This window comes from Dipodomys ordii, unplaced genomic scaffold (assembly GCF_000151885.1).
Source record: "Dipodomys ordii isolate 6190 unplaced genomic scaffold, Dord_2.0 Scaffold95, whole genome shotgun sequence".
NCBI classification, from domain to species: domain Eukaryota; kingdom Metazoa; phylum Chordata; class Mammalia; order Rodentia; family Heteromyidae; genus Dipodomys; species Dipodomys ordii.
In genome coordinates this window covers 3383838-3409984 of record NW_012267311.1, presented here as the reverse complement: position 1 = coordinate 3409984, position 26147 = coordinate 3383838, and the positions used below count along the sequence as shown (strand labels likewise).

Below are 26147 nucleotides of genomic sequence, written 5' to 3'. Positions count from 1 at the left end.
CACAGTGGATGTGTCCACACAACCACAGTCCCTCCATATCACGTGTCCATCAGTTCTCTGTGTGTCACCATGGCCACTCTACAAGCATAGACATGTACTCCTCTTCACCCTTCCTTGAGCTGCCCCCTCCCATTTCCTGTCCACCTGTCAGGCGGGGGGGGGGCACAGAAGGGAGGTGTCAGTGTCCCTGGAGCCACAGACGGACATTCCTTGCCTGGGTCAGATCACAGGAGCAGCCTCCTTCCAGGAACTTGAGCTGCCTGTCCTCACGCCTTGCCCAATGCCTGAGGGCAGGACAGCTGAGCCAAGTGCTCACAGCAGCAAAAAGTGTGGTTAGACAGCAGAAAGGACTTCCTAAGTAAGTTGGTAACTGTGGCTTGCTGTGTGAGTCTAAGCAGATCCCTCCCCTTCTCTGGGCTGTCTTATTCAGAATGAAAGCAGCTGCTGGCCATGTCATGGGCTTCTTAGGGGATTTGTGATGGAGGAGAGGGGAGGGAGGAATACCCCAAGGAAACAGCAGCTTCCTTCCAACAGGCGCTTATGCACACGTGTGCACATACATACACACAATCATAGGCTGACATGCCCTTCGAGAGCTACACTCATGCACACGCAAATTCACGTATGCTCCTCTATGCCACCAGTCACTTGTTCATGTAGACATGCATGAAACAGGCATATAGATACACATGCACATGACTAGTCCCCAAGTGTTGCCACTCTTGGGTAGCCCCCAGACCCCTCCTAATGTCTCTGACTGCACTGAGGGAAGGCCTGGGGTGATATTTACCCAGAGAACATACCCAGTCAGCCCAGAAGTCAGAAGACCCATTCGAGGCCGGAGAGTGGACATAGTGTGGCAGGGGCTGTGGGCTAGCACGGATTCCCCCAGACATCACCTCCGTCCTGTGATTGATGAGCTGAGGCCCGCAGCCCCCTGCTCCCCACAGTTCCTGCCTTCATTGAGCAGGTGGGGGGGTGCTCCTCCACAGGCCCTTGTTTTTCTTTAATTAAACATCTGGCTCTCTGTGGCCTGGGAAGCCTCAGACCTTCGCTGACAGCCCTCACCCCCCACCTTTGGCATCGATAATGGGTTGAGGCGGGGAGAGCTGGGGCTTTGGGGCCCACCTGTCCCCACACGAGTGCAGAAGACCAGAGGCTCCAAGAACGCCCTGACCTAGCTGTCTTCATCTTCAGTGCCACCGCGGGAACCTGTGCTCAGCTGCCGCTCCAACACTTACCCTAAGGGCTTCTACTGCAGCTGGCATTTGCCCACCCCCACCTACATCCCCAACATCTTCAATGTGACTGTACTGTGAGTAGCAGCACCTGTGACCAGTTCCAACCCTGACCTTTGACCTCCCCCAGCTCCCCATCATGCCCTGCCTGAGTCCTGACTCAAGCCCAGCTTTTGAATTGACCTTTCCCCAGCCTGTCCCATCCTGTCTGATCCTTGAGTTGGTAATAATGCCTGGCCCTTATTCCTTCCCAGGCATGGCTCCAAAAGTATGGTGTGTGAGAAGGACCCCGCCCTGAAGAACCGTTGTCACATCAGATACATGCACCTGTTCTCCACCATCAAGTACAAGGTCTCCATAAGTGTCAGCAATGCCCTGGGTCACAATGCCACGGCTATCACCTTTGACGAGTTCACCATTGGTGCGTGTAGTAGAGAAGGGAGGGGCATTGTATTGAGTATCCCTACTGCACCTTCCACTGGGAGTATATAAGTGGAAATTTGTCAGAGGTGTACATGAGCACTGGTGGGGATATTCACGTGTGTGCCATATATGTGTGTGTGTGTGTGTGTGTGTGTAAAACAGACATGCCTGTACACTGGTTTATGTGGTTTGTATATACATGTACACACATGTGTAACACGCACCTGTGACCGTGTAAGTGAATGTTACTAGCAGCTCTTTCTGTCATCTCTGTGGATCCCAGAGCATACTATAAGGTGGGGGGGGGCAGGTTGGGCCAGACCCTTGCACAGCTGCAGCCTCCCCCCAACCCATGCTAATGGCTTCCTTACGGCCTGTGATGAATGAGGTGTCAGAACAGGAGACATGACTGGGACAGATACCGATCTCTCCCTGAACACCCCCTTCCCCATCCCAGCCAGACCTGCTGCTTGCCTGTGCCCTATTCCAGGAAGGCTCTGCTTGCTCCTACCTCATCCTAGGCCAGATCCTAGGCCATCTTCCCCATCCCAGCCAGACCCTCTCCTGGTCTCTGCGCTCTTCAAGATAGAATTCTGCCTTCCTCTGTTCTACCTTCATCAGAAGCCCAGCCTGGCCATTGTTTCCCCAGACTCCATAGTTAGCTCCCCACCCAGACTATTGCTATATGAACTGGACCTTTAGATGCTCTCATCAAATACCTAGCATCCTTTAGCTAAGAACTGCAACAACTGTGGACTGTCTTAAACCCAGACTTCCAAAGGAGGTCAAGTATTGATAGCCAGTGACCTTGGCTATAGTGACCATCATTAGTGATGATGGACATGTCAGAGGAAGGAAGGTGATGTTTTAGTTTTGTTTTTTTTTAAGTTGTGATTATTGCCAGGAGCCAGTGGCTCACGCCTGTGTAATCCTAGCTACTCAGGAGGCTGAGATCTGAGGATGGCAGTTCGAAGTCAGCTCAGGCAGAAAAATCCAATCTCCAATTAACCACCTGAAAACAGGAAGTGATGCTGTGTCACAAAGTGGTGAGCTAACTAGCCTTGACAAAGCTCAGGGACAGTGCCCAGGCCCCGAGTTCAAGCCCCACCACCAACAAAAAAGTAAAAATAAATGAATACATAAATTGTGATTGTCAGAACTAACAACAGAGAAGGCTAGTGACCATGATGATGACAATGGTTGGCAATAGAACAGATCAACATGGTGGTTGGGGTTGACAATCTGAACTTGTTTTCAGAGATTAGTGCATTAATGAATCTGTATCTCCTGAACAGTGAAGCCCGATCCTCCAGAAAATGTGGTAGCCCGGCCAGTGCCCAGCAATCCTCGCCGTCTGGAGGTGACATGGCAGACTCCCTCAACCTGGCCTGATCCTGAATCCTTTCCTCTCAAATTTTTTCTGCGCTACCGGCCCCTCATCCTGGACCAATGGCAGCATGTGAGTGCCTTGCCCTGCCCTGCCCTGCCCCTCCCAGATCCTGGGTATCTGAATCAGATGCAGAAGGAATACCCATGCCCCACGTGGTAGCATGCTAGTGTGGGGCCCAGTGAAAGGGACCAGGTGGGCCTGGGAAAACAGATAGTGCCAAGGGAGGTACCCTTACGTTAATACAATAGGAACATATCCGGCTTTATGGCACCCCAACGTAGTGAACAATATTTACCTCTCTTTACCTGTCAGCCCTGACCAACCATTTTTCTTTGTACTCTGGCCCAGCATCCGGATGTGCTGAGTGTTAGCAGGCAGGACTGTCTCTGTCCTCAGGAGCCCACAGATGAGCCCAAGGGGGTAGGAGCCGGCATTGGATTCAAGCTTAAGCTATCATCCAGCCTCCAATGTCAGAGCTAGCTTAGAGATCAACTGAAGGTTATAAGTCAGGTGGTGGCCTGGGCAGGGAAACCAACAGTGGACCATCAGTCTGGGGTCAAGCTAGAAGAGCTCTGGGGAGCAGTTAGAGGCTTTTGGCATAATTGAAGGTACTCTCATATTGAGAATCCAAGGCCTATCAGGCTGTGGGTATTCTGTGTGGGTCACGAAGAATGAGCTAGGATTATGGTTGTAAGGGTGCTTCATGAGGCAAGCTAGGCTGCCTCCTGGGGGTCAACTTGTACCCCCACTACATTCACCAGGCTCCAGGCTCCTTATCCTCATCTCCTTATGTCCCCCCACTCCTGGTCTGGCCTTTAAAGTGAGTAATTTGATTCCTGGGTGCCTGTCCAGGTTATGGGCCTGGCCCCTACAAAGGCTGCTCGCACGCTCATGTGTTCCTTTACAGAGTCCGGAGTCCCTCCTGCCTGGCCAGCTGCCCACGCCTAATGCATCGCTAATAACCAGGGTCTAGTTTCACAAGTCCCCCTCCCCCGCTAACGAGCTACAGGCAGCAGCCCTGCGCGTTGCAGCGCACACGCCTTGCAGTGGACCTGGCACACTGCCCACCACACACACACACACACACACACAGGAACATGCACACACACACAGCTCCCAGCAGGAACCATGTTCCATTCATGCATGGGATTGACATGCCAAGACCATGCGCTGGCCTGTACTGTGCAAAACTGACCCCCACACCGACATGTGGCAAGAACATGTGTGGTCTAAGGCACGTCCTAGCCCTGTTCCATGTCACATTGGTATTGGCATTGGTTTGATTTATGTCTCTTTTCAACCCAAGTTTTTCTGTGAACAGAATCTATTCCCTTCTATCCTTGATCTTGGAAAGAGAAAGGTGTATGATTGAGAAGAGGGAGCAGAGAAAAACATCACTTAGAATTTTATGAGGCAAATATAGACCAGTGTTTGCAAAAAAAAGATTATAATAATAATTGCAAATACAAGCCAGGATTTGCTCACATTTGTAATCCTAGCTACTCAGGAGGCTGAGATCTGAGGATTGTAGTTTAAACAAGACAACCATGACACTCTTATGTCCAGTTAACTACCAAAAAGCTGGAAGTAGAGTGTGGCTCAAGTGGTAAAGTACTAGCCTTGAGTAAAAAGCTCAAGGACAGTGCCAAGGCCCTGGGTTCAAGCTCCAGAATCGCGAGCATGCATGCACACATGCGCACGCATAAACACACACACACACAACCAGTAGGGCTGGCAGTGGCTGTCCCGCATGGACAAGGGTGAAGCAAGTACTGGGACCCAGTGTGAGTTCCTTGCATCACCTACTCTGGCCCTAACTCAGCCAAGAGGCCTGGTGGAGTATGTCTGATATTTGTTGCAGCTGACTAGGTGGAGGATTCCAAGGTGAGGTGGGTGGCAGTGACTAAGTTCCTGCCAATTGAGGAGCCTTTCTCTTAAGGGATCAGATTAAAGGATCAGTGACAACTTAGCAAGAAGGGTCTGGTCTAGCAGTTGTAACTGCCAGATCATTGGCTCCCTGGGTCATATTCCTAGATGCATGGTGCCATGAGCCCACCAATGAGGTAGCCATTTGAACTGTTCCCCCCACTTTATTTTTTTTCTCAGTCTTTGAGGAAAAACAGATATAGAGGCCTACAGACAAGGAAGGAGGGAGAAAGGGCTCAGAGAGCTGAGACTAACCAGCCAGAGGGGTACTTTGCAGAGCAAAAAGAGACTGGTGCAGGGAAGAGATTGAACTGAACCCTCAGCTTCAGGAGATGAGAGTCTTTAGAGCCCACCTATCTCTCAGGGCTGGGAATAGGATTTACTGGACTAGAGCTTGGGCCCAAATGTCTCTCAGCATGACCCTGCCCTTTACTAGAGCCTCCTACATCAGAAGCACAGACTCAGCTGGAGCTGGGGGGAGAAGGAGGACTTTCTGCTCTGCTTGAACCCGAATGCACACATGTGGGCACATGTCCTCAGGGCCTGTCAGGTCAGGTAGCCCACACCCCAGTTTTCTGGGGGAAAGATTGGAACAGGGACCAAAAAAGCCCTGAAGCCAGACGTGGCCTACAGCAGGGGCCCCCTCCTCCGCCCCCACCGGCTGCCCCTGTTTACGAGGCGGCTTAATGAGGCAGCGGGTGCCGCTGAGATGAACCAGAGCCCAGCCTGGGCCTGGGAGGGGCGCCGGACAGGCAGGCCAGCCTGGGGGGGGGCAGCAGGATGGGGCCAGCCTTTGGGGTGGGGTGATGATGCCTCCAGGAGGAAATGGAGCAGCTGTTCTGCCACCCCAGGGACTGCCTCCACCCCTTTCTGCCTTAGGCAGGGTGATGACCACGTGAAGGCCTCCTTGGGGGAGGTCCAGCTGGGGCCAGGAGGGTGGGTGTACCAGGCATCTGGGAATATGGGCTCTGTACTGGAATCTACGATGACAGTGCTTGCTTAATTCTGTTTGGTGCTTTCCCCATTGCTTAGTCCCTGTGGTCACCCTAAGAGGTAGATACTGTTGTTAACACCAATGTTAAGCCATGGAAGCCAAGTAGCTAGTGAATAAGGGAGGGAGCCAAAATTTCAGCTTGGGAAGCCTAACACCAGTGTCAGTGCTCAGGACCTTCTCCTTGAGGAAAGGGGAGGGGAGAGGAGGAAGACACACCATCACCTTCCTTTCTCCAGCACTCTTCCCTAGGTACCTCTGGGTGAGGGCTGAGCTCAGGCCTCAGGGTGGGGCTTGCAGGATGGGGTAGCTGGGTCAACAGCAGCATCAGAGCTGCTGAGCAAAGTCTTCCTCTTTTCTCCTAGGGCATCCTAGTGTCCTTTGAGGTTTCAATGCTCTCCTCCAGGACTGAAGTCCCTTGGGAGTATCCTGTTCAAGATGTTCTTACTTTCCCTTATAGATTTCCTCTCTTCGGGAGGTCTTATTCCCTCCAGGGGTGCCTTCCTTCCCCTCTCCCCAGAGGTGTCCTTGCTTCCTCTGGGGGCACCTCATTTTCATCTGCAGAGGTATCTTACCCGCCCCCCCTCTTCCTCAATCCCATGATTTGGCTGCAGGTAGAGCTGTCGGACGGCACGGCCCACACCATCACGGATGCCTATGCTGGGAAGGAGTACATCATTCAGGTGGCAGCCAAGGACAATGAGATTGGGACATGGAGTGACTGGAGCGTGGCTGCTCATGCCACACCCTGGACCGAGGAACCACGACACCTCACCACTGAGGCCCAGACCCCGGGTGAGCCTACCCTTTGCCTCTGTTCCCTGTGCCCTCATGGCCTACCGTGTTGCCTGGTCCTCTCCTGCTCCCTCCAGCTCCCACCGGAGTGCAAGCCTCTGCTCTGTACTCAGAGCGTCCACATTCCCATCTGTCTCTCTAATCCCTGCATTCCTGGTCCGTGTTACCTTGACATCCTTGGTAGGATTCCTAAGTTCCTGAGTGCATGGATTATCAGTGACCCTTAGGAAATGGGATCTGCCTGCCGGGAGAGGCAGGGAGCACTAGAGAAAGGAAACAGCCATCTGCGAGGGTAGGCACGCCAGTCTGATGTAGGAAGCAGGAACAGCGTGCCTTATGAACTTCTAGATCTGCGTGGGCACCTTAGCTGTGTCCCTGCCCTAAGTTTCCTCCATGTTCCCCAGAGACCACGACCAGCACCACCAGCTCACTGGCACCCCCTCCCACCACGAAGATCTGTGACCCTGGGGAGCTGGGCAGCGGCGGAGGACCCTCGGCACCCTTCGTGATTGGTGTCCCTGTCATTCTGGCCCTGGCTGCCGCTGCTGCTCCCGCCAGCAGCCTCCTGATCTGGTAATGTTGAGCAGGGCCGAGAGGCAGGGGGAGTGTGCGGGGAACCTCCATCCCAGCCTTATCCCTCACAGCCCCCTGCTCTGTCTTCCCAGAGCCCGGCGTCCCATGAGGACATGCCAGAGCACCTGCAGAGGAGCAGGAGGCCGGAGCTGAGCCTGCAAGACCCCGGTTTCTATTTTGCACACGGGCAGGAGAACCTTTTGCATTCTCTTCAGACACAATTTGTAGAGACCCCGGCAGGCCCGGGCCTGCCGTCCAGTCCCATACGTAGCCCCACCACACCAAGCCGGCCCTCCTCCCTCCCTCAGGGGAGAAGGACCATGCAGCTAACCCACCCACCAAAGACCCCCCCCCTTTACCCTGGCCCCTCCCTTGGGCTGGATCCTCCAATGCCAGCGACTCCCAGGAGCCCTTGGGGGGGGGCCTGAGGGGAGCCCCTCACATCCAGTTTCTCCTCCTGCCCCAGCCTCCTGTCTGTCCCAGGGTCTCTGTTGCCACCATCAGATTATAAGCTCCTGACGCTGGGGGGGCCCAGCCATCCCCCTCCCCCCAGTGCCCATACTTTTCAGTCCCCCACCTCAGTCCCTTACCTGTTTTGTACAACCCTTCCCTGACCCTGTCCTACGCCCAGTATTTAATGCCCCCTGTCAGTCCCTCTAGTCTGACTCAATGGTAACTTGCTGTATTTGAATTTTTTATAGATGTATATACTGGGGTGGGAGGAGTGGGGGGTTCTCATTAAACGTCATCATTTCATGAGTCCTTGGAGCAGAGCCACTTTACAGGGGTAGTCTTCCAATGACCCTCCCCCGGAGGGTCTGGAGGAGGAACGGGAAGATGGGGAAGCAGTAGAACAGTGTGCTCTACTACTTGAAGTCAGGCTTCCCTGGAGTACATAGCCAGAAACAAACTTGTGTGAATGGGTCCTCATGGAGCCTGATCCTACAGAGGGGTAGGGTTGCCAAAGTCCTCAGCTTTAGGCTCTTCCTTTCATGTGTCATCTCTAGAACTGCTTTCCAGGACTGTCCAGACAAAGATGGAAGATGATGGGAGGCCAGGCCTTATCTGTAGGAACAGGGGGCGGGGGGGTGCATGCGTGCTTGTGCGCACGCACCCATGTGGGTGTGCAAGAGGAGAAAAACAGAGAGGAAGAGAAAGAGAGACATCTGGGACCAAGGGGCCAACAGGTTGGGCCTTGGGTTCAGCCAGACCATAAAGTCTCAGAGCAAAATGTTCTGGGGCTAGCCATTTAAGGAGGCCACTTGAAGAAGGAGACTGCTTAGAGCATGACTAGGAGTTAGATTTATGTTTCATCCTCAAGTTATGGGATACAGGGTTGACCACTGGGTTTAGATGAGAGTTACGACTCAATGTAGAGCCAGAGAGGATAAGACTTTGGTTACAGAGTGATCAATCTTTTTTTTTTTGTGAGTTGTGGGGCTTGAACTCTTGGTTTAGGCAAGCGCTCTACCACTTGAGCCACAGTGCCACTTCTGGTTTTCTGAGTGGTTTATTGGAGATAAGACTTTCACAGGCTTTCCTGCCTGGGCTGGCTTTGAACAGTGTTCCTCACATCTCAGCCTCCTCAGTAGCTAGGGTTACAGGTGTGAGCCACCAGCCCAACTCAGAGTGGTCAATCTTTAGTCTAGTTCCATATCTTTATAATCCCTAAACTGGGGTCCAAAGTCCTCTGACTTCTGGTTTCCCTAGGCCTTCCAAAGGCCCAGGATTTCTCATAGAAGTCACCTCACTGAGATTTCTTAGTTGAGAGTGTTCTGGAACTAGTGCCAAGCTGGCAGACTCATTAACCTGGAGGTACAGGTAAGGAAGTGGACTCTAGCTCCTGGCTGCAGAGCCAGGCTTGGCCTTGCTGTTGGTGAGAAGTGGACTCAAAACCATGTGCACAGTTGGGCACCCTAGCTACTCAGGAGGCTGAGGTCTGAAGATCATGGTTCAAAGCCAGCCCGGGAAGGAAAGTCCATGAGACTCTTATCTCCAGTTAACCACCAGAAAACTGGAAGTGGAACTGTGGCTTGAAGTAGTTGAACACTAGCCTTTGGCAAAATTGCTTAGAGAAAGGGCCTAGATCCCCAGAGTTCAAGCCCCATGACTGACAAAAAACAAAAACCCATGTGCAAACTGACCTGTCCACAGATAAGTCCATCCTAACACACAGACCTCGCAGTAGGTTATAAGCACTATATAATCCCTAACACCATCACAATCCCACCCCAATTCAAACTCTTCTCCTTAGATCAGGTGTAGAAGCTGGACACTCCTCGCTGCCTTGCCAGGCCAACCTGGGCCTCTGAGAGTCAGTTTGGATGCTGCATGCCCAGGGTATGCTGCTGCAGCCAGGCCAGAGTAGAAAGGGTATTCCGGATGGGAGACATAGGAAGCAAAGGCCTGGCATCTAGGAGACCTGCAACCTTTTCAAGCTGAACAGCCCCAGTGGCGGGAGCACATGGCTCCTCATTCCCAGGAAGAAGATCCCAGGATGGACATCCTGAGAAGTGACTGTGGGCCTTTCCTTGTGCCCAGAATTCCCAATTTTTCCTGTCTGTTTAGACCCTGTGAGATATGGCTCAGGCAAGAACCTGACTCCAGGGCCCAGCAGGGGAGAGAGAGCCAAAGACCGAGGCTCTTGCAAAAGCCATGATTCCTAGGATATATTAGCTTCCAGCCTTGTCTATGCTTAGGATGGATGAGCTGAAGTTACAAGATCTCTGGCCTGCACTGTCTCTCCCTTGAGAGCCTTGGTCAGCCTTGACCCACTCACCGCCCACCCAGGGCTTGGGCATCAGCAATCTGGCCTCCATTAGCAACATGGGAAAGCAATTATGTGGGGCCAGGAGAGGAGGGGGGCCTACTGGAGCCTTGGAGACTGATGGAGGAGACAACTGGGGTATTTCCCTGCCCCCACCCCTTTCCCGAACCCTGCTGGCTGCAGCATTGCCTGTGGAGTGGGCCTGGGGGTGACGATTCCTCCTTCCAGGTCCTGGTCCCTTCTCACAAAGATGACCCTGGAGGGTCTTGGCTGCTGGCTGCTGCTGCTTCCTTTAAGTACATTGTCCCTCCGCATTCTAGTTCCAGGGAGCAGGGAAGGGTTGGATCCTAGAACCAATATGCACAATGGCCCAGTGACCCAACCTCCGGCCCACTAGCTCTATTCACTCCTGCAAGGGAAGATGGGAACACAAGACATATCTTATTCTATCAGCTCCCCTGGCCACGTGATTTCTACTTTCAGGGTAGCTCAGTCCCATTCTTACAACTCCAAACCCCCTACATCCCTCTTTCTTTCTTGTTGAACCTATTCCCCCATCTCTTTCTGTTTCATCCCTGTCTCTAAGTATGACTTTGTTCTGGTTTCTTCCAATGTATTAAAAAAAAATTCCATCTTTGTCTCTCTGTTTGTCTCAATCTTTAGTCTCTTTTCCAGTCTCCTCTATCTTTTCTATCTTGTGTCTCCACCCTTATCTTTTACTCTCTCTTCTTAGCCTCTATCTTCCCTTTTTCTGACTTGCTCCTTATCTCTCAGTGTGTCTGCATCCCTATCTTCATGTCTTTTTGTGTCTCCGTGATGCTCTCCATTCCCATTTCTATGTGTTTCTCTCTATCTCCCTCTTTCTACACGTATCTTCATCCCCATCTCTGTTCCTCTCTTTCTGCATGTATCTTCACCACTCTTTCCATCTCTGTCTCATCCTTTCTTCCTTGACTCTGCCATGTCTTCTTTCTGCTTCCTTATACAAGTTTCAGCCTTAGTCCAGACCCCAGCCTGTGGCCTCTGCTCCTCTCTGGCCTGAGCCAAGGGCAGTCCTGGATTCTGCTGCCCCCTCTCGGCCACCTGCCTGCCCTTCATTCTTGCTCCAAGGCTGATGGCTATCAGCAGAGAATACCCTATTAGTGTTCCCAAGCAGCCAGCCAGGAGAGAGGGAGCCACTAGGTGAGACTCCTTTCTGGGCAGCCACAGCCCTGAATACACCATGTATGGAGCTCTCTACCTCTGTAAGTTGGAACTCAGAAGATTTATTCCTACATGTAAAAAAGAGTGTTTGACTCAAAATCTTAGCTATATGGCTTTTTGTCCTGGGGCCCACAGGTCTTTGTACCTCAGGCCCAGAACTACTGACCCTCAGAAGGAACCTATCAGGACACAAGAAGGAGTGCCCCCACTTCCCTCTCCCCAGAGGAGGGGGAAGAACAATAAGGACCGTTATCTAACAGTGTTAGGGAAGGTGATAGGGAAGGCAAATCTGAAGGTGAATGAGTCTAAGAGGACTCTGTGGCGGGTCAGTCTGAGGGTGCTGGTCTGGGACATGTATGCTTTGCCAAGGATCTTATTTGAAAGGAACAGTCTGAGGGGGACTCATCTGAAGGCACCTGTGTATAACAAATAAGATCTCCAACTGGTCCTTGTTTGCCCAGGACTAAATAACCCCAAGTCCTGGGAAACACTCTGTCCAAGGACATCTGGGACCATTGGATATTTTGAGATGGCCTTGCTGACCGTACCAGTCTGAATGGGAAGGCTGGTCTGGAGGATGTCTGAGGGAAGCTAGTCTCAGGTCACTTTGAGGGAGAGACTCTTCTAGGCCAGAAGCTTCTTTGGTCAGAGACTAGATCAAGAAAAAAAAGGGGGAGGAGAGGGGATAGAGGCCTTCCTGAAGGGCACTGGCTTGGGGAGTGGCCACCAGGGGGCAGGGCAGGTTCTCAAGAGATTCAAAGGCAATGGCCCCAGAGAAGAAGCCAAGACTCTGTGGGGCTGTGTTCAAGGGACATCCACAACAGCTAGTGCCACCATACCTATAAGATGTAGTGTTGATGTGCAACCACGCACTGTGCACTGAGGACCCACCTATGTCCCATTAGTGAGTGGTTTGTGATGGACAGTACTGATGGAGCCATGGCTGAAGCCTTCCTCTGGCTCTAGGAAAGACTTTGGGGTTCACCAAGACAAGAGAGGGATGAGAGTGAAGCAGCCCTGATGTTTCCCCAGAAGGGGCTGAGAATGGAAGAAATGGCACAGAGAGAGGATTATGTACTTGCACCTGCCCTGACACACCAAGATTCCCTGGTGTTCCAGGTACTTAAGTGCTTTGGTCACACACAGAGCAGCCTCCAGGCCAGCCTGCATTGTACCTGCCCACCCACCTTGCCAGCTTCTCTGCTGCTGCTTCAGCTGGCACTCCTCCAGCCATTGTGCCGGTGTGCTCCTTCTCCCATGCTTGGTTAGTGCTTCTGCCCAAGACAGTTTTGTGAAGCATCTGACTTCCTTCTAAGGCTGCCTCCAGGAAACACTCCCTGTTCATTCCTTTTTTATCCTGGACCAAACAGCCACCATGCTGAGGCTCACTTCTGCAGGCTCTTATCTCATTCCAGGGACCTGAAAGTGCTAGGAGCAAGGGCTTCCAGAATCTTCCCTAGAGGAAGGGATCTGAGGGAAGAGGAATGGATAAGTGTGGGATGGGACAGCAAAAGTGAAGACATCAAAGAATCTCCCTCTCCTCCAATGAAATGAACAGAAGCAAAGCTTTAAGTGCTACTACGAACTCACCAAGTCCAAAGAAATCTTTTTAACACCAACCCTTATACACTAAAAAAAAAACCCCACAAAGTAACAAAAGATTCAGGTATAATAAGTGAATGGTAAATGTCATATCCCATTCCTGAAAGAAGCTTGAGACAATGTGAACCAGCAAACACCAAGCGTTCTCATCACTAGCCTGTAAGCTGAGAGAAGTGGATCATTGTGTGAATTAGAGAATGTTGGGGAGCCTTTGGAGGAGGTAGAGGCCTCTATGTTCCTCCATGACACCTTAGCAGAAGCAAAAAGAGCTAGGCATCTTCCATGGTATAGCACATCTTCCATGGTATATGCAAGGATCAGGCCAAAGCTACAGAAAGGGAATATGCTCCATATTCCAGCTGGAAGATGTCTAATAGGCACTCAGAAGAGAGGAGAGTACTTAAATGCCATCAAGGTCATCAGGCAGCCCCAACCAAGCTATCTCTGGCCATAGGACTAAAAAGGGGGTGGGGATTGTTTAAAAGCAACAGTTAACTTCTAGCGGAAGATAAACTAGTCCAGAGAAGATGACAAGGAGCTCAAGGACACTCACTCCAAGGCAGGGAAAGTTCTGCTCAACATGAGCCATGGAAGTTTCATAGTAAGAAAAAAGGACATGGCATGGCCTTTAGGCACTCAGACCACAAGCAAATTATAAGTATATAGGAAGATAGCTGGAAGAATGGAAGGAAAGAGAGAAGGAAGGGATACAGAATGTAAAAAAGAATGAAGAACCCAATCTAGAAAGAAATGCAACTGAAGGAATAATAGCAGATTCCTGGAAAGGTATTCCTGTAGTAGAGGCCTTATTAATAGTATGAAATCAATAAAACAACAACAACAACAAAACCCAAGGACAAGATGATAAAACAGCATAATGCAGTGAAGAGAGAGATTAGAGAACTGAGGGAAAATAATGGAAGACCAAAATACTAATACAGATGTGACAAGCTAGAAACAGCAGAACACACAGTGGATATGGCTAAAAATCAAAGTAATGCTGTGTGGGAAAGGCACATGAGATATCAAGAGTAAATGTGTTAGGAAAAGATAAAGATATTCAAGTAGAGAGAAGATAATAGGACAAAGGAAAACAACCATAAGCATAACTATTAGCATCCTTAACATGAAGACTCTAAAACTGGGACACAAAAAGATCTTAATGTATGAAATACAGAAAAAAAACTTCCCCAAATAAAGGAAGAACTGAATATTCAGTTTGAAAAGGCACATACCACATACTAGTAGAAAATAACACAGAACAATGACATAAAAACATGGATTCAGTTACTAAACCTTAAGGACTGTTAGATTACATCAGGCACCAAAAAATCAAGTCACTTACATTCAGTCTCTTAAACTTCTTTATGGTAATATTTGACAAAGAAAAATACTGAAGAAATATCCACAACATTCGGAGGGTAAAAAACCATAACCAACAATGTTGATTTCAATCCTGAATTTGGGACTGAAGAACTCATGAACATTTCGGGGGTGGGGGAAAGGGGAACCCTATTCCATAACAAAATCCAGTCAGCCAGGAGATTAATCAAAACCAGAAGCAGAGGAAGAGAGATTCATGGTAAAAGGACTGATGGTGACATTAATTCCATTTAGGTTAAGATTAAACTCTGGAAATTTTAGTTGCAGAACAAAATGTAAATATAAATCCTGATGAAGTTACAAAAAAAAAAACATTGACAAGATAATCTGGAGTGGAAAGGAGGGCTGGGAAGGAAGGCAATACTAATCATATTTTCTTTTATACAGGGTAGTTCAGAATCAATTAATAATGTATAAAACTGAAATCTAGTGGTAAAAATTCTACTTCAACATCTTAATTAAAATCATTTTTTTCTAAACTTGAAAAGGTCTTTTTTTTTTAGGTGAAGAAATAATTGAGCTTAAGGTCAGCTATTTTCTCCTTCAGTTTCTTTTCCCTCTCTTAAGTTCAAGGAACTTGAACTTTTGATTTAAAAAAAAGTCCCAAGCCAGGCGCCAGAGGCTCGTGCCTGTGATCCTAGCTACTCAAGAAGCTGAGATCTGAGGATAATGGTTCAAAGCCAGTCTGCACAGCAAAGTCCATGAGACTTTTATCTCCAATTAACCACCAGAAAACTAGAAGTGGCACTGTGGCTCAAGTGGTAGAGCACTAGCCTTGAGCTGAAGAGCTGAGGGACAGCGCCCAGGCCCAGAGTTCAAGCTCCAAGACTGCAAAAAAAAAAAAAAAAAAGCCTCCACTCAAGAGGCTGAGATCTCAGACTGGGAATGTGGCTTAGTGGTAGAGTGCTTGCCTAGCACGCATGAAGCCCTGAAGTCCATTCCTCAGCACCACATAAACAGAAAAGGCTAGAAGTGGAGCTAAGGCTCAAGTGGTAAAGTGCTAGCCTTGAGCAAAAGAAGCTCAGGGACAGTGCCCAGGCCCTGAGTTCAAGCCCCAGGACTTTCAAAAAAAAAGGGGGGTGGGCTGAGATCTGAGGATTGAAGTTCAAAGCCAGCTCAGCTAGTAAAGTCTGTGAGACTCATCTCAGTTACAAAAAGCTGGAAACCAAAAAGCCGGAAGTGGACCTGTGTGCTCAAGTGGTAAAGCACTGGCCTACGGCACAAAGCTCAGGGACAGCATTTATGCCCTGAGTTTTAGTCCCAGGACCAGCATAAAAAAGCCTCTACAGTATGTTCCATTAGATCTATAAGAATAGTATAATTCTTAGATACATTTCTACCTGTCTGGCTCCCTATCTATCCCTCTCTATTGCAGTCTTTCTCAATGCTGCATTCTCTACATATGTATCTGTTTACTAAGTCAAACACCAGTCATTTCTGGGTGGTGAGACTGAGATTTAGTGATTTATTTATTTTTTTCTTTTCGTGGTAGTACTGAGACTTAAATTCAGAACTTCGTGTTTGCTGAGCATCTATTCTCCGTGAGCCATGCCTCCAGTCCTTTTTACTTGGGCTACTTTTGAGGTAGGCTTTTTGCTAGGGCTGGCCTAAACCACAATACCCTATTTACACATCCTTCTGTAGTAGGGATGGTACACGTACACCACCATGCCCAGCTAGTGGTTCATATGGGGGTCTTGAATCCCCTAATCTCAGTCTTTTAAGCAGATAGGATAACAGGCATGAGTCGCTGGCACCTAGCCAAGATTGAGTGAGTTCTTGCATTTTTCTTTGTATTATTTTATATGGTATAGGTAACTTAAATAACAGCATGCATCTTTTTCAGTATTTTAAAATATTTTTATTGTAAAGATACTGCACAGAAGGGTTCAGTTAAATGAGTAACTTTTTCAGTATTTTATATTTATCTATCTATGTCTAAGGAAAAATCACTTAACTTCTCTGAGCCTCAGATGCTCATCTTTAATTTCAGGACAACTAATTTTATACTAGAGGGCATTTTGAAGATTGTGAGATAAACATGCCATCCTCCTTGTAGTAATCTGAATAATGACACCCAGATATCCAAGTCTTAATTCACTGGACCTGTGACTATTACTTAATATGATTTTTTTTAAAAAAAGACTTTATAGATGTGATTAGGTTAAGATCTTGAGATGGGAAGATCAACCTGGATTATCTAGTTTGGCCTGATATAATCCCACTGATTCTGAAAGGAAATAGGAGAATCTGGAGTAGGGGATTCAATGGTAGCAGGAGAGGATGGAGCAATGAACTTTAAGGATGGTCCATAAGCCAAGGGACACAGGCAGACAAGAAAAGCTGAAAGGGAAACCGATTCACTTCTCAAGGAACCAGCCTTGCAGATACCTTGACTTCAGCCCAGTGGAATAGATTTCAGACCTCCAACCTTCAGATTGTCAGAGAATAAGTCTGTGTTGTTTGATGCCATTAAGCTTATAGTAATAGTAATTTTCTATGCCTGCAACAGGGAACTAATAGTTACCCCTTCTTATGTGCTCTTTTCTTGGCTCCAGTTGGCCCCCTCTTCCATATCTTTCATCTAGCCATCTCCTTCTTGTTCAACATTTGACTCAAGTTTCCCTGACAATGTCCTACTTTCTGATGCTGCCGAGAGTTGGGTGACTGTCCTCTAGTGCAATACTTGCCACTCTGGGTCATAGTTGTTCGTGGATAGGTCTCTCTCACACATACAGGCTGTGCCCTGCAGGTGACCCAGCTCAGGAGCTGTTGAACGAATGGGTGAGAACTACACAATAACAGATAACCATTATTACTCTCTTTCCTTGGTGTCAAGCTCTTCCCTACTTTCTATTTTTACTTGGTTTTTCTCTCTTATCAGCCTGTCTTTCACATCCATTCTTTCAATCTCTAGAAAACAGATCAGTGTTATTGATTCAAAACACATCTGTAGGATCGCTGTGATTCTGTTAGTAAGTGTATCTACATTTGTTTGAATGTTATGGAGACGCACAGTCCTCCTGGCTCACTCTCCTGAGAGTTGGGATATTCATGTACCACCATGCCTGGCAGCCTGTGGGCCTTCTTATGTTTGTTTTCCTGTATATGTGTAGTGAGTGTTAAACATGTGTCTCTGTGGAGGATGTGTGTTTTCACATGCATGCCTATGCCTATGGGTCTATTACTGCCTTTACACATGCCTTTATGTGTATAAATGCCTGTCTGTTCTGTGGGTGAAATGTATGTCTAGCTATCAGGATATACAGGTAAGTATACCTTTTTGTTTCTGCTTTCAAAGAGCTTGACTGCCTAGAAATAGTGTGTCAAGCCAGATGTTGGTGGCTCACGCCTGTTATCCTAGTTCTTCAGGAGGCTGAGATCTGAGGATTGCTGTTCCAAGCTAGCCTGGGCAGAAAATCTGTGAGATTCTTTTTTTTTTTTTTTTGTCGGTCGTGGGGCTTGAACTTTTGGCCTGGGCGCTATCCTTCAGCTCTTCAGGTCAAGGCGAGCACTCTACCACTTGAGCTACAGCGCCACTTCTGGTTTTCTGGTGGTTTATTGGAGATAGGAGTCTCACGGTCTCTCCTGTCTGGTGGCTTTGAACCGAGATCCTCAGATCTCAGCCTCCAGAGTAGCTAGGAGCCACCAGCGCCCGGCTTCTGTGAGATTCTTATCTCCAATTAACTACCCAAAAATGGGAAGTGGTGCTGTGACTCAAAGTAGTAACCTTCTGGCCTTGAGGGAAGAGCTTAGGGACAGCACCCCAGCCCCGCAACCAACCAAAAAGAAAAGAAAAGAAATAGTGTGTCAAGATAATGTACTGAGATGTCAACTGAGTTTGGTCTCATGTAGAAGGTAGGTGGTTTTTCCCCCTCTCTTTTGGGAGGAGGGAAGTTCTCAAACTCCGGGATGAAGACCATGCAGACATCTGCCTGACTCTGATCTTCTGAAACCTACATTTCTTTAAGGAGAGAAGAGGCAAACCAATTCAGGTGTTCCTTCAAAGCAGAGGAAATCTGCATTTTCATAGGCAGGAGAAATTCTACATCCACTCTAATGGTGGAGTGGGGGCAGGGAAAGTTTAGAAAGGGGGATCCTGGACATTGAGCTTCCAATCTAGGGTATCTCTGAAGAGATCACATGAATCATAGCACAGCTGGGGAGGTGGGATGAGGAGGGGCCCTAATAATGCCTTTCCAATTAGCAGAAAGCCAGGGGAGTTGTTGTATTTAGTTTAGTTGTATTTAGTTTAGTTTCATCTTACTGTTTCAACATTCTGAAGTGTAAAGTTCCACAGAGGCAAGCACAATCACATTACTGGGCAACCACATATTTAGATTTTATAAAGTGGAAACACACTACTGATTTTCACACTTGGGCACACACATACATACTGGGTTCAGTGTCAGTGGGAGGTAGACTGGGATGCAGAGAAGCAGGGGACACCCCCTGCTATGGAGCAAAGGGCATGGGGGAGGATGGGAAGCCAAGGCAGGACCCCGTGGTGCAGATCCTCCTGAGGTCGGGAATAGGCTGGGTGGAAGCTGGGGCTTCAGAGCAGGAGGGTCTGTGCTGTGGATTTTTGGAAGCCAAGCTGGAATTTTGAAGCTTTTGTTAGTTTTTTTCCTTTTTTTTTTTTTTCGGTCCAGTTGTGGGGCCTGAACTCTGGGCCTGGGTGCTGTCCCTCAGCTCTTCAGCTCAAGGCTAGCGCTCTACCACTTGAGCCACAGCGCCACTTCCGGGTTTTTTCTTTTTTCTTATGTGGTGCTGAGGAATCGAACCCAGGGCCTCAGGCATGCAAGGCAAGCGCTCTACCACTGAGCCACCTTCCCAGCCCTCCTTTTTTTTTTTAAGTTAAGGGCCTACAGGGGCTGGAGAGACCCGGTCAGCTTTGTGTTTTGGAGAGACAGCGCTAGAGGGTCCTGTAGAGGACGGCAAGGGGGGAAGAGAACATGGCACTGAGCAAGCTTGAGGGAGACACTGTAAGCGATTGCTATAGAAGGCCCAAGAGTAGCTTCTTGCTATGTCCAGGCAGGAGAAGGCCTGGGACTGGGCAGTGAGAACAAAATCCTCATGACTCAGTGATGAGCGGTGAGGGAGGAGGGAGAGTGAAGGGTTTTGTATGATACTGTTGACTAGAAAATAACAGGGCTGTTTTTGGACTAGTCATCACAGAACATTCCTTAGGCACATAGCAGGGAAGAGGAAAGCAGGTTGAGAGGTAAGTGTGAAGTATTTAAGTGTGAAGTATTAGAAAAATCTCTTGGTAGAGGGCATCTAGTCAGCAGTTGAGACAAGGCTAAGGCAGTTATGGTGGTTTATACCTGTAATCTCAGTCCTAGGGAGGCTGAGGCAGGAGGATCACCAGGCTAGCCCAGGCTATACAGAAAATCCTTGTTTCAAAAAAAAAAAAAAGACATTGATCCTGATGCTGGGGCCAGACAAGCTTGGGGCTCTTGTTGATCTTGTTGGTATAAACTGATTAATTTCTTTAATGCTCAGTTTCCCTAATGGAAAATAGGATAACAGTTTCTGCCTCACAGGATTTTTGTAAGGTTTTAATAAGATAATGTATGTAAAGATATTGGCATAGTGCCTGCTATGTTGTAACACTCCATAAATCTCGGTTCTTAATAACAACAGCAGCAGTAACAACAACAGTAAATAGCATCTGGGACTTGGAAGTGAGATGTGGGTTAGTGTTAAAGCATTGTCAGCACAAAAATGGGCACCGAAGCCACACAGGAGCTCAGCTAAGGAGACAAGGGAGGGGAAGGCAGGGAGGGAGGAGGGAAGAAAGGGAGAGGGAGGAAGGTGAGCAAAGAGAGATCAGCCTACCAAAAGTGCTACTGAGGGCCAGAGAAGTTAGGCAAAAATCATGTTGGAGATGAAGGCAAAGCAAAGAATCCAGATTCTCACTTGTTGCTGTAGGGTCTTAGAAAACCCACTTGGTTGCCTGGAGCTTTGGTTGGTTCATTTGTTTCCTCCACCTGTCTTGCATTCAGGTGAGCTTAGCTATAAGAACTGAAAAACCAACTCCAGGTGCTTCATAAATAAGAATTGTTGTTTTTAGAGAAGGAATAAATGTTACTAGAAAAAAGCACCTGCAAGAAAGACAAGAGAAGATAGCTTCAAAAAGGAATCACCAGCCTTCATGCTGCCCAAGCAATCAACAAAGACCAAAAAATATGCATTGGATTTGACAGGGAGGTGAAAGTGACCTTGGCTAGGCAGCTTCAGGGATGCTAAGAGCAGAAGGTGGGGGCAGCCAGGGAGCAGCTGGGAGGTGGAGAATGGAGCTGAGAAGCAAGGTGACAGCTTGGCGGCGCTGATGAGTGAGTAGGTGGGCGTTGGACAGCAACAGGCAGAGCTCTGAGATGGGGAACAGGGAGTACCTGACATGGAGCTGCTGGGTGCCCTCCCCGCCCCCATCCCCCAGTGACTGGCTCTGGGACTCTGTTCTCTCTACACAAGGCCTCTCTTGTCTGGGTACAATTCCAGGTCCCCAGGTGCTTTGCCGGCCACAACGTGGTCACCCAATGTTGATGCCAGGCACCTCCTCTCTGCCCTACTTTCTAGTGAGGCCTAGGAAAAGTTGAAATAGCCACACCTCCTACTCAGCTTTAGCTTCTGTCCTTGAGCCCCTTGCCTGGATCTGCACAGCCCAGGGGAAAGAGTCAGGGGTATTAAGAACAACTATCATTACATCCTTTATCCTGATTCCTTCATAGCACTAATTCATGTAAGAAACAGGTAAGAAATGTTTAGCTATTAAAAACATCTTCCATACTTCCTAGTATTTTAGCTAGTTCTTTTGAATCACCTATATTGTATCTTCTTACCTTTCTAACCCAGATTGGCTTTGAACTGTGATCCTCAGATCTCAGCCTCCTGAGTAGCTAGGATTATAGGCCTGAGCCACCAGCTCCTGGCTCTTTTCTCTTATTTCTTCTTTCTCTTTTCTTTCTTTTTTTCTTCCTTCCTTCCTTTCTTTCTTCTTTCTTTCTTCCTTCCTTTTTCTTTTGAAAGAGTTTTCACTGTGTAGTTTAGACTAAACTAGAACTTGCTTTATAGCCTAGGTTGACCTTGAGATTATAATCCTGAATGATTCCTCCTTTCTTCTTGAATTGCTGCTCTTTCTTGGCTTGTATAAAATTATGGTCCTTCCTAGTTTTCCTTTTACCTGACTGACAGATCCTTCCCTACTTGCTTTATAGATTGACCTTTCACTCCTGTATCCAGAAAAATTAGTATGGGTGTATTCCTTATTTTGTATGGATGGTACCCTACCCCTTTCATTCATGTGACTAGCATGGAAGACACCATTTTATGACACTCTCATATAACACACACACACACACACACACACACACCCCAGATAATTGGTTGTAGGGAAAGACATCTGGCCAAGGCTAGGCTGATGAGAGCAAATCCCTAATAATTTGAAAGTGAGACTAATGAGCCATAACAGAACTGAAATTGAAGATAGTTACAGGATTATAATCTGTGAAGTTTAGGAATCTTCAGATGGTTAGTTTATTATGATATGGACTGGAGAAGCATTGGAATCTAGTCTATCGAGTCTAAGAGGAGAGGAGGAAGGAGGGAGGGTGGAACTTGAAGACAAGGAAGGAGGGAGAGAAGGAGGGCGAGAGAGAGATTGGGGTGGGTGGGAGGGAGATAGGCAAGCAGAAAGGATCTGAGATGACAGAGTCCCAGTGACATTCAAGCTTCCAGATCCAATTGTTCCCAAGTTCCACTTGTATTCTTGCATGGATTCCACGAAACACCACTGTTTTCTGAAAATTGATTCTCTTTATGTCTAAGCTAGTTCAAGTTAGGTTTCCTCTGTCTTGTAACATCACTGAAATTGGGTACCAGGAATGAAATATTCTAAATGACAGACCTTAAAATGAAGCACTAAGCTGAGGAGTATAGAGGGACAGCAAAGGCCTCTCCGTGCCAGCCTGCGCATCTGGAAGGCCTTTCATGTGTAGTAAAGCGGCATCCTGCTGGTTCCTGTCTTACATGGTAGGCCAGTGGAAGCACATGCACTTGAAGACACAGCAATAAAAGTAAGGATAACAAAATAGGTTATGAAAAAAATGGATAGGATAACAGTTAAAAACTATAGTGTAGCCAGGTGCCAGTGGGTCATGCCTGTAATCCTAGCTACTCAGGAGGCTGAGATCTGAGGATCACGGTTCAAAGCCAGCCCAGACAGGAAAGTCTGTCAGACCCATATCTTCAATAAACCACTGGAAAAACAGAAGTGTCACTGTGGCTCAAGAGGTAGCACACTTGCCTTGAGCTGAAGAGCTGAGGGACAGCACCCAGGCCCAGAGTTCAGGCCCCATGACCGACAAAAAAAAAAAAAAATTCCCATGCTGGGAAGGTGGCTCAGTGGTAGAGTGCTTGCTTCGCATGCATGAGGCCCTGGGTTCGATTCTTCAGCACCACATAAGCAGAAAAAAGTCGGAAATGGTGCTGTGGCTCAAGTGGTGGAGCGCTAGCCTTGAGCTGAAGAGCTGAGGGACAGCGCCCAGGCTCTGAGTTCAGGCCCCACGACTGACAAAAATAAATAAATTTAAAAAAATGTCCCTATATGGGGAAAATTCCATTAAAAAATCCTACCTGAATAGTATAAAAGTCAGAAATGAAATCCTTAGTTTCCCTTGCAGCTTGTATACAGACATGATTCTTTACCCTGTGAAGCTTCCCTGCGAAAATGAATAAGTGATACATACATATATATATATATATATATTCAGGGTGGGGCACTCAGGGCTCATGCCTGTAATCCTTAACTACTCAGGAAGCTGAGTTCTGAGGATTCTGGTTTGAAGCCAGCTGGGACAGGAAAGTCTTTGAGATTTTTTTTTTTTTTTTTGGTCCAGTCGTGGGGCCTGAACTCTGGGCCTGGATGCTGCCTTCAGCTCTTCAGCTCAAGGCTAGCACTCTACCACTTGAGCTACAGCGCCACTTCCAGCTTTTTTCTTTTTTATGTGGTGCTGAGGAATCGAACCCAGGGCCTCAGGCATGCAAGGCAAGCGCTCTACCACTGAGCCACCTTCCCAGCCCAGTCTTTGAGATTCTTATCTCCAATAATGACCAAAAAAACCTGGAAGTGGTTCTGTGGTTCAAGTGCCAGAGAGCTAGCTTTGAGCACAAAAGCTCAGGGACAGTGCCAAGCTCTGAGTTCAAGCCCCAGCCCACCCCACCCCTACCCCGCTACAGACATACACAGACACATACACATTTCATCCATATTTCTGGCTGTTTCAGAGTACCAGGGAAACTGTTACCTTCCCTCCCCCTTCCTCCTCCTCCTCCACTTCCTCCTCCTCCTCCTCTTCTTCTTCTCTTCCACCTCCTCCTCCTCCTTCTTCTCCTTCTCCTTCTTCTTCTCATTCCCCCTTCTCTCTTTCTCTCTTGCCACTCCTGGGCTTGAATTCAAGGCCTGGGCACTGTTCCTGAGCTTTTCCTTAGCTCAAGGGCTCTATCACTTGAGCATAGCTCCACTTCTGTTTTTTTTAGTGGTTAATTGGAGATAAGAGTCTCATGGACTTTTTTGCCCAAGCTGGCTTCAAACCACGATCCTCAAATTTCAGCCTCCTGAGTAGGTAGGACTATAGGCGTGAGCCACCTTAGTGCCCAGTACCTGTGTCTCTTAACGTGAGGTATGGCCATCACATTTATTTTGATCTGTGAAATGTGAGCAAAAGCCAGTGTAGGCTTTCCCTCATTTCCTTCCCCTGCAACAGTGGACAGACCCTGAAACTCATGTTAAGGAGGTGACATCATGATTCGATGATGGAATCTCTAACAGCCTGAATCCTTCAGTGACCACAGTGAGTAGCACAGCCCCACTCAACCCCATGCTGAAATTATAGCACGAAGAAGAAATAGATCTTTATTGTTTGAAGCCAGTGAAGTTCAGAGGTTATTTGTAATTACTATGCTACCTGGATAATCCTGATTGATATAGGTAGAAAGTAGACTGGACACAGGGCTTCGATTTCTGCCACTGTTAGTAGTAACACAAGTGTCCGGCTTTGGGGGTGGTGGTAGCAAGAGCAGTGATTTCACATTGCAATAATGAGTTAGTACTACAGAAGTACCATTGTAAAATTGGCAGTCAAATTGAGCTCTCGGTACTCAGTGTTCAGTGTGGCAGTGGCTGTGGTTTCCTCATCAGATCACGTGGGATGGTTTCAGCATTATTCCTAGAAGCTTAGCCTCAAGGCCATTTCCCCATCCCTCCTAACAAATCTCAGCTAAATAATCTCTTTTAACAAATCATTTTTTCTGCTTCAATTATCCAGAGTGAATTCCACTATTTGTGAAAAAGAACCCCAACTGACAAAATTACTACTATATTTAAGAAATTTCAGATTCCATCGATTACAAGAAGCAAGTTATTTTGTGAACTCCTGAGGAAAAAAAAAGAGACTAAAAATCCATTACATGTCATTACTTGAGAATCACATTGTTGTTTGAGCTGGGGAAAAATGCTCCTTAGAATCAATGAAATCTGTTCTTTTAGAAAGATTCTTATTGTTATTATAAAGGTGATGTACAGAGGGGTTGAAATATGTTCTTAACAAATGAAATTCACCAAATGAAATTGATAGTCAGCTGATTGTGGTTTTAAGTGAATTGTATGCATATACATGCCAAGTTCTGGGTTCCCAACACACACACACACACACCACTAATGAATCATCTTGAGCCAGACACTGATAGCTCATGCCTTCAATCCTAGCTACTTAAGAGGTTGAGGTTTGAGAATCATAGTTCAAAGCCAGCCTGGGCAGTTCAGTCCATGAGACTCTTATCTCCAGTAAACACCCAAAAAAAAGCAAAAATAAAGAAGTAGCATGGTGGCTCAAAGTGGTAGAGTCCTAGCCTTGAGAGCAAAAGCTCAGGAACAGCACACAGGCCCTGAATTCAAGCCCCCTCACAAAAAAAAAAAAAAAAGAAAAAAAAAGAAGCTATGTTCTGCTGGGTGCCAGTGACTCAAACCTGTAATCCTAGCTAGTGAGGAGGCTGAGATCTGAGGATTGCAGTTCAAAGCCAGCCAGGGCAGGAATTCCATAAGACTCTTACCTCCAATTAACCACCAGAAAACCAGAGTGAAACTTTCTCAAAGAGCACTAACCTTGAGCAAAAAAAGCTCAGGGACAGCACTCAGACCCAGAGTTCAAGTGTCAGGACTAGCACAAAAAAGAAAAAAAGAAAAAGAAAAAAAAGAATCATCTTGGAATGAAAGGATCATCCACAGCCAGTCCTCATAAACGTGGAGATCTATGCTTGTTCTATCCAAGGATAACCTCTAACACTAGAAAGTACAGTGCTAATTAGAACAGTGTCCAACAGGAAATCCTCTGCAACCACCCTCTCAGAACACTCCAGGATCTTATTATCATTGTGGGAAAAACTGGAGGTAACCAGATTGGCTGACTGAGAAACTTTACAGCCCTTCAAAGAAGTAAATCAACAAACAGATGCCGTGAGGCTTTCTACTCCCATTATCGTCATTATTATATATAGTGCTGTGGATTAGTACACATTGCTTCCTTTTTATTTCATTTATTTCTTCCATTCTTAAATACCAGAACATTTTCTTGTGGGGGCGGGAAGTTTAAAAGTAGCCCTAAAGCAGTTAAAAGGTGGTGAGATTGCCGGACGCTGGTGGCTCACGCCTGTAATCCTAGCTACTCAGGAGGCTGAGATCTGAGGATCTCGGTTCAAAGCCAGCCCGGGCAGGAGAGACCGAGAGACTCCTATCTCCAATAAACCACCAGAAAACCGGAAGTGGCGCTGTAGCTCAAGTGGTAGAGCGCTCGCCTT

The 26147-nt window shown here is 47.7% G+C and overlaps 1 protein-coding gene across 2 annotated transcripts in view; it reads left to right on the top strand.

The window, feature by feature from the left end:
- Positions 1-8096, top strand: part of Cntfr (ciliary neurotrophic factor receptor) — a 39859-nt gene extending 31763 nt beyond the window's left edge. Inside the window, exons 5-10 of one of the 2 annotated variants that reach the window (XM_013026601.1) lie at positions 1198-1315; positions 1493-1659; positions 2957-3120; positions 6583-6763; positions 7168-7336; positions 7429-8096. In XM_013026601.1, the coding sequence (XP_012882055.1) occupies positions 1198-1315; positions 1493-1659; positions 2957-3120; positions 6583-6763; positions 7168-7336; position 7429 (800 nt within the window). In that variant the 3' untranslated portion in view covers positions 7430-8096. Of the gene's footprint in view, positions 1-1197; positions 1316-1492; positions 1660-2956; positions 3121-6582; positions 6764-7167; positions 7337-7428 lie in introns of those variants that run through there. The other variant, XM_013026602.1, reaches the window with a different exon arrangement.
- The last annotated feature ends 18051 nt before the right edge of the window (positions 8097-26147 follow it).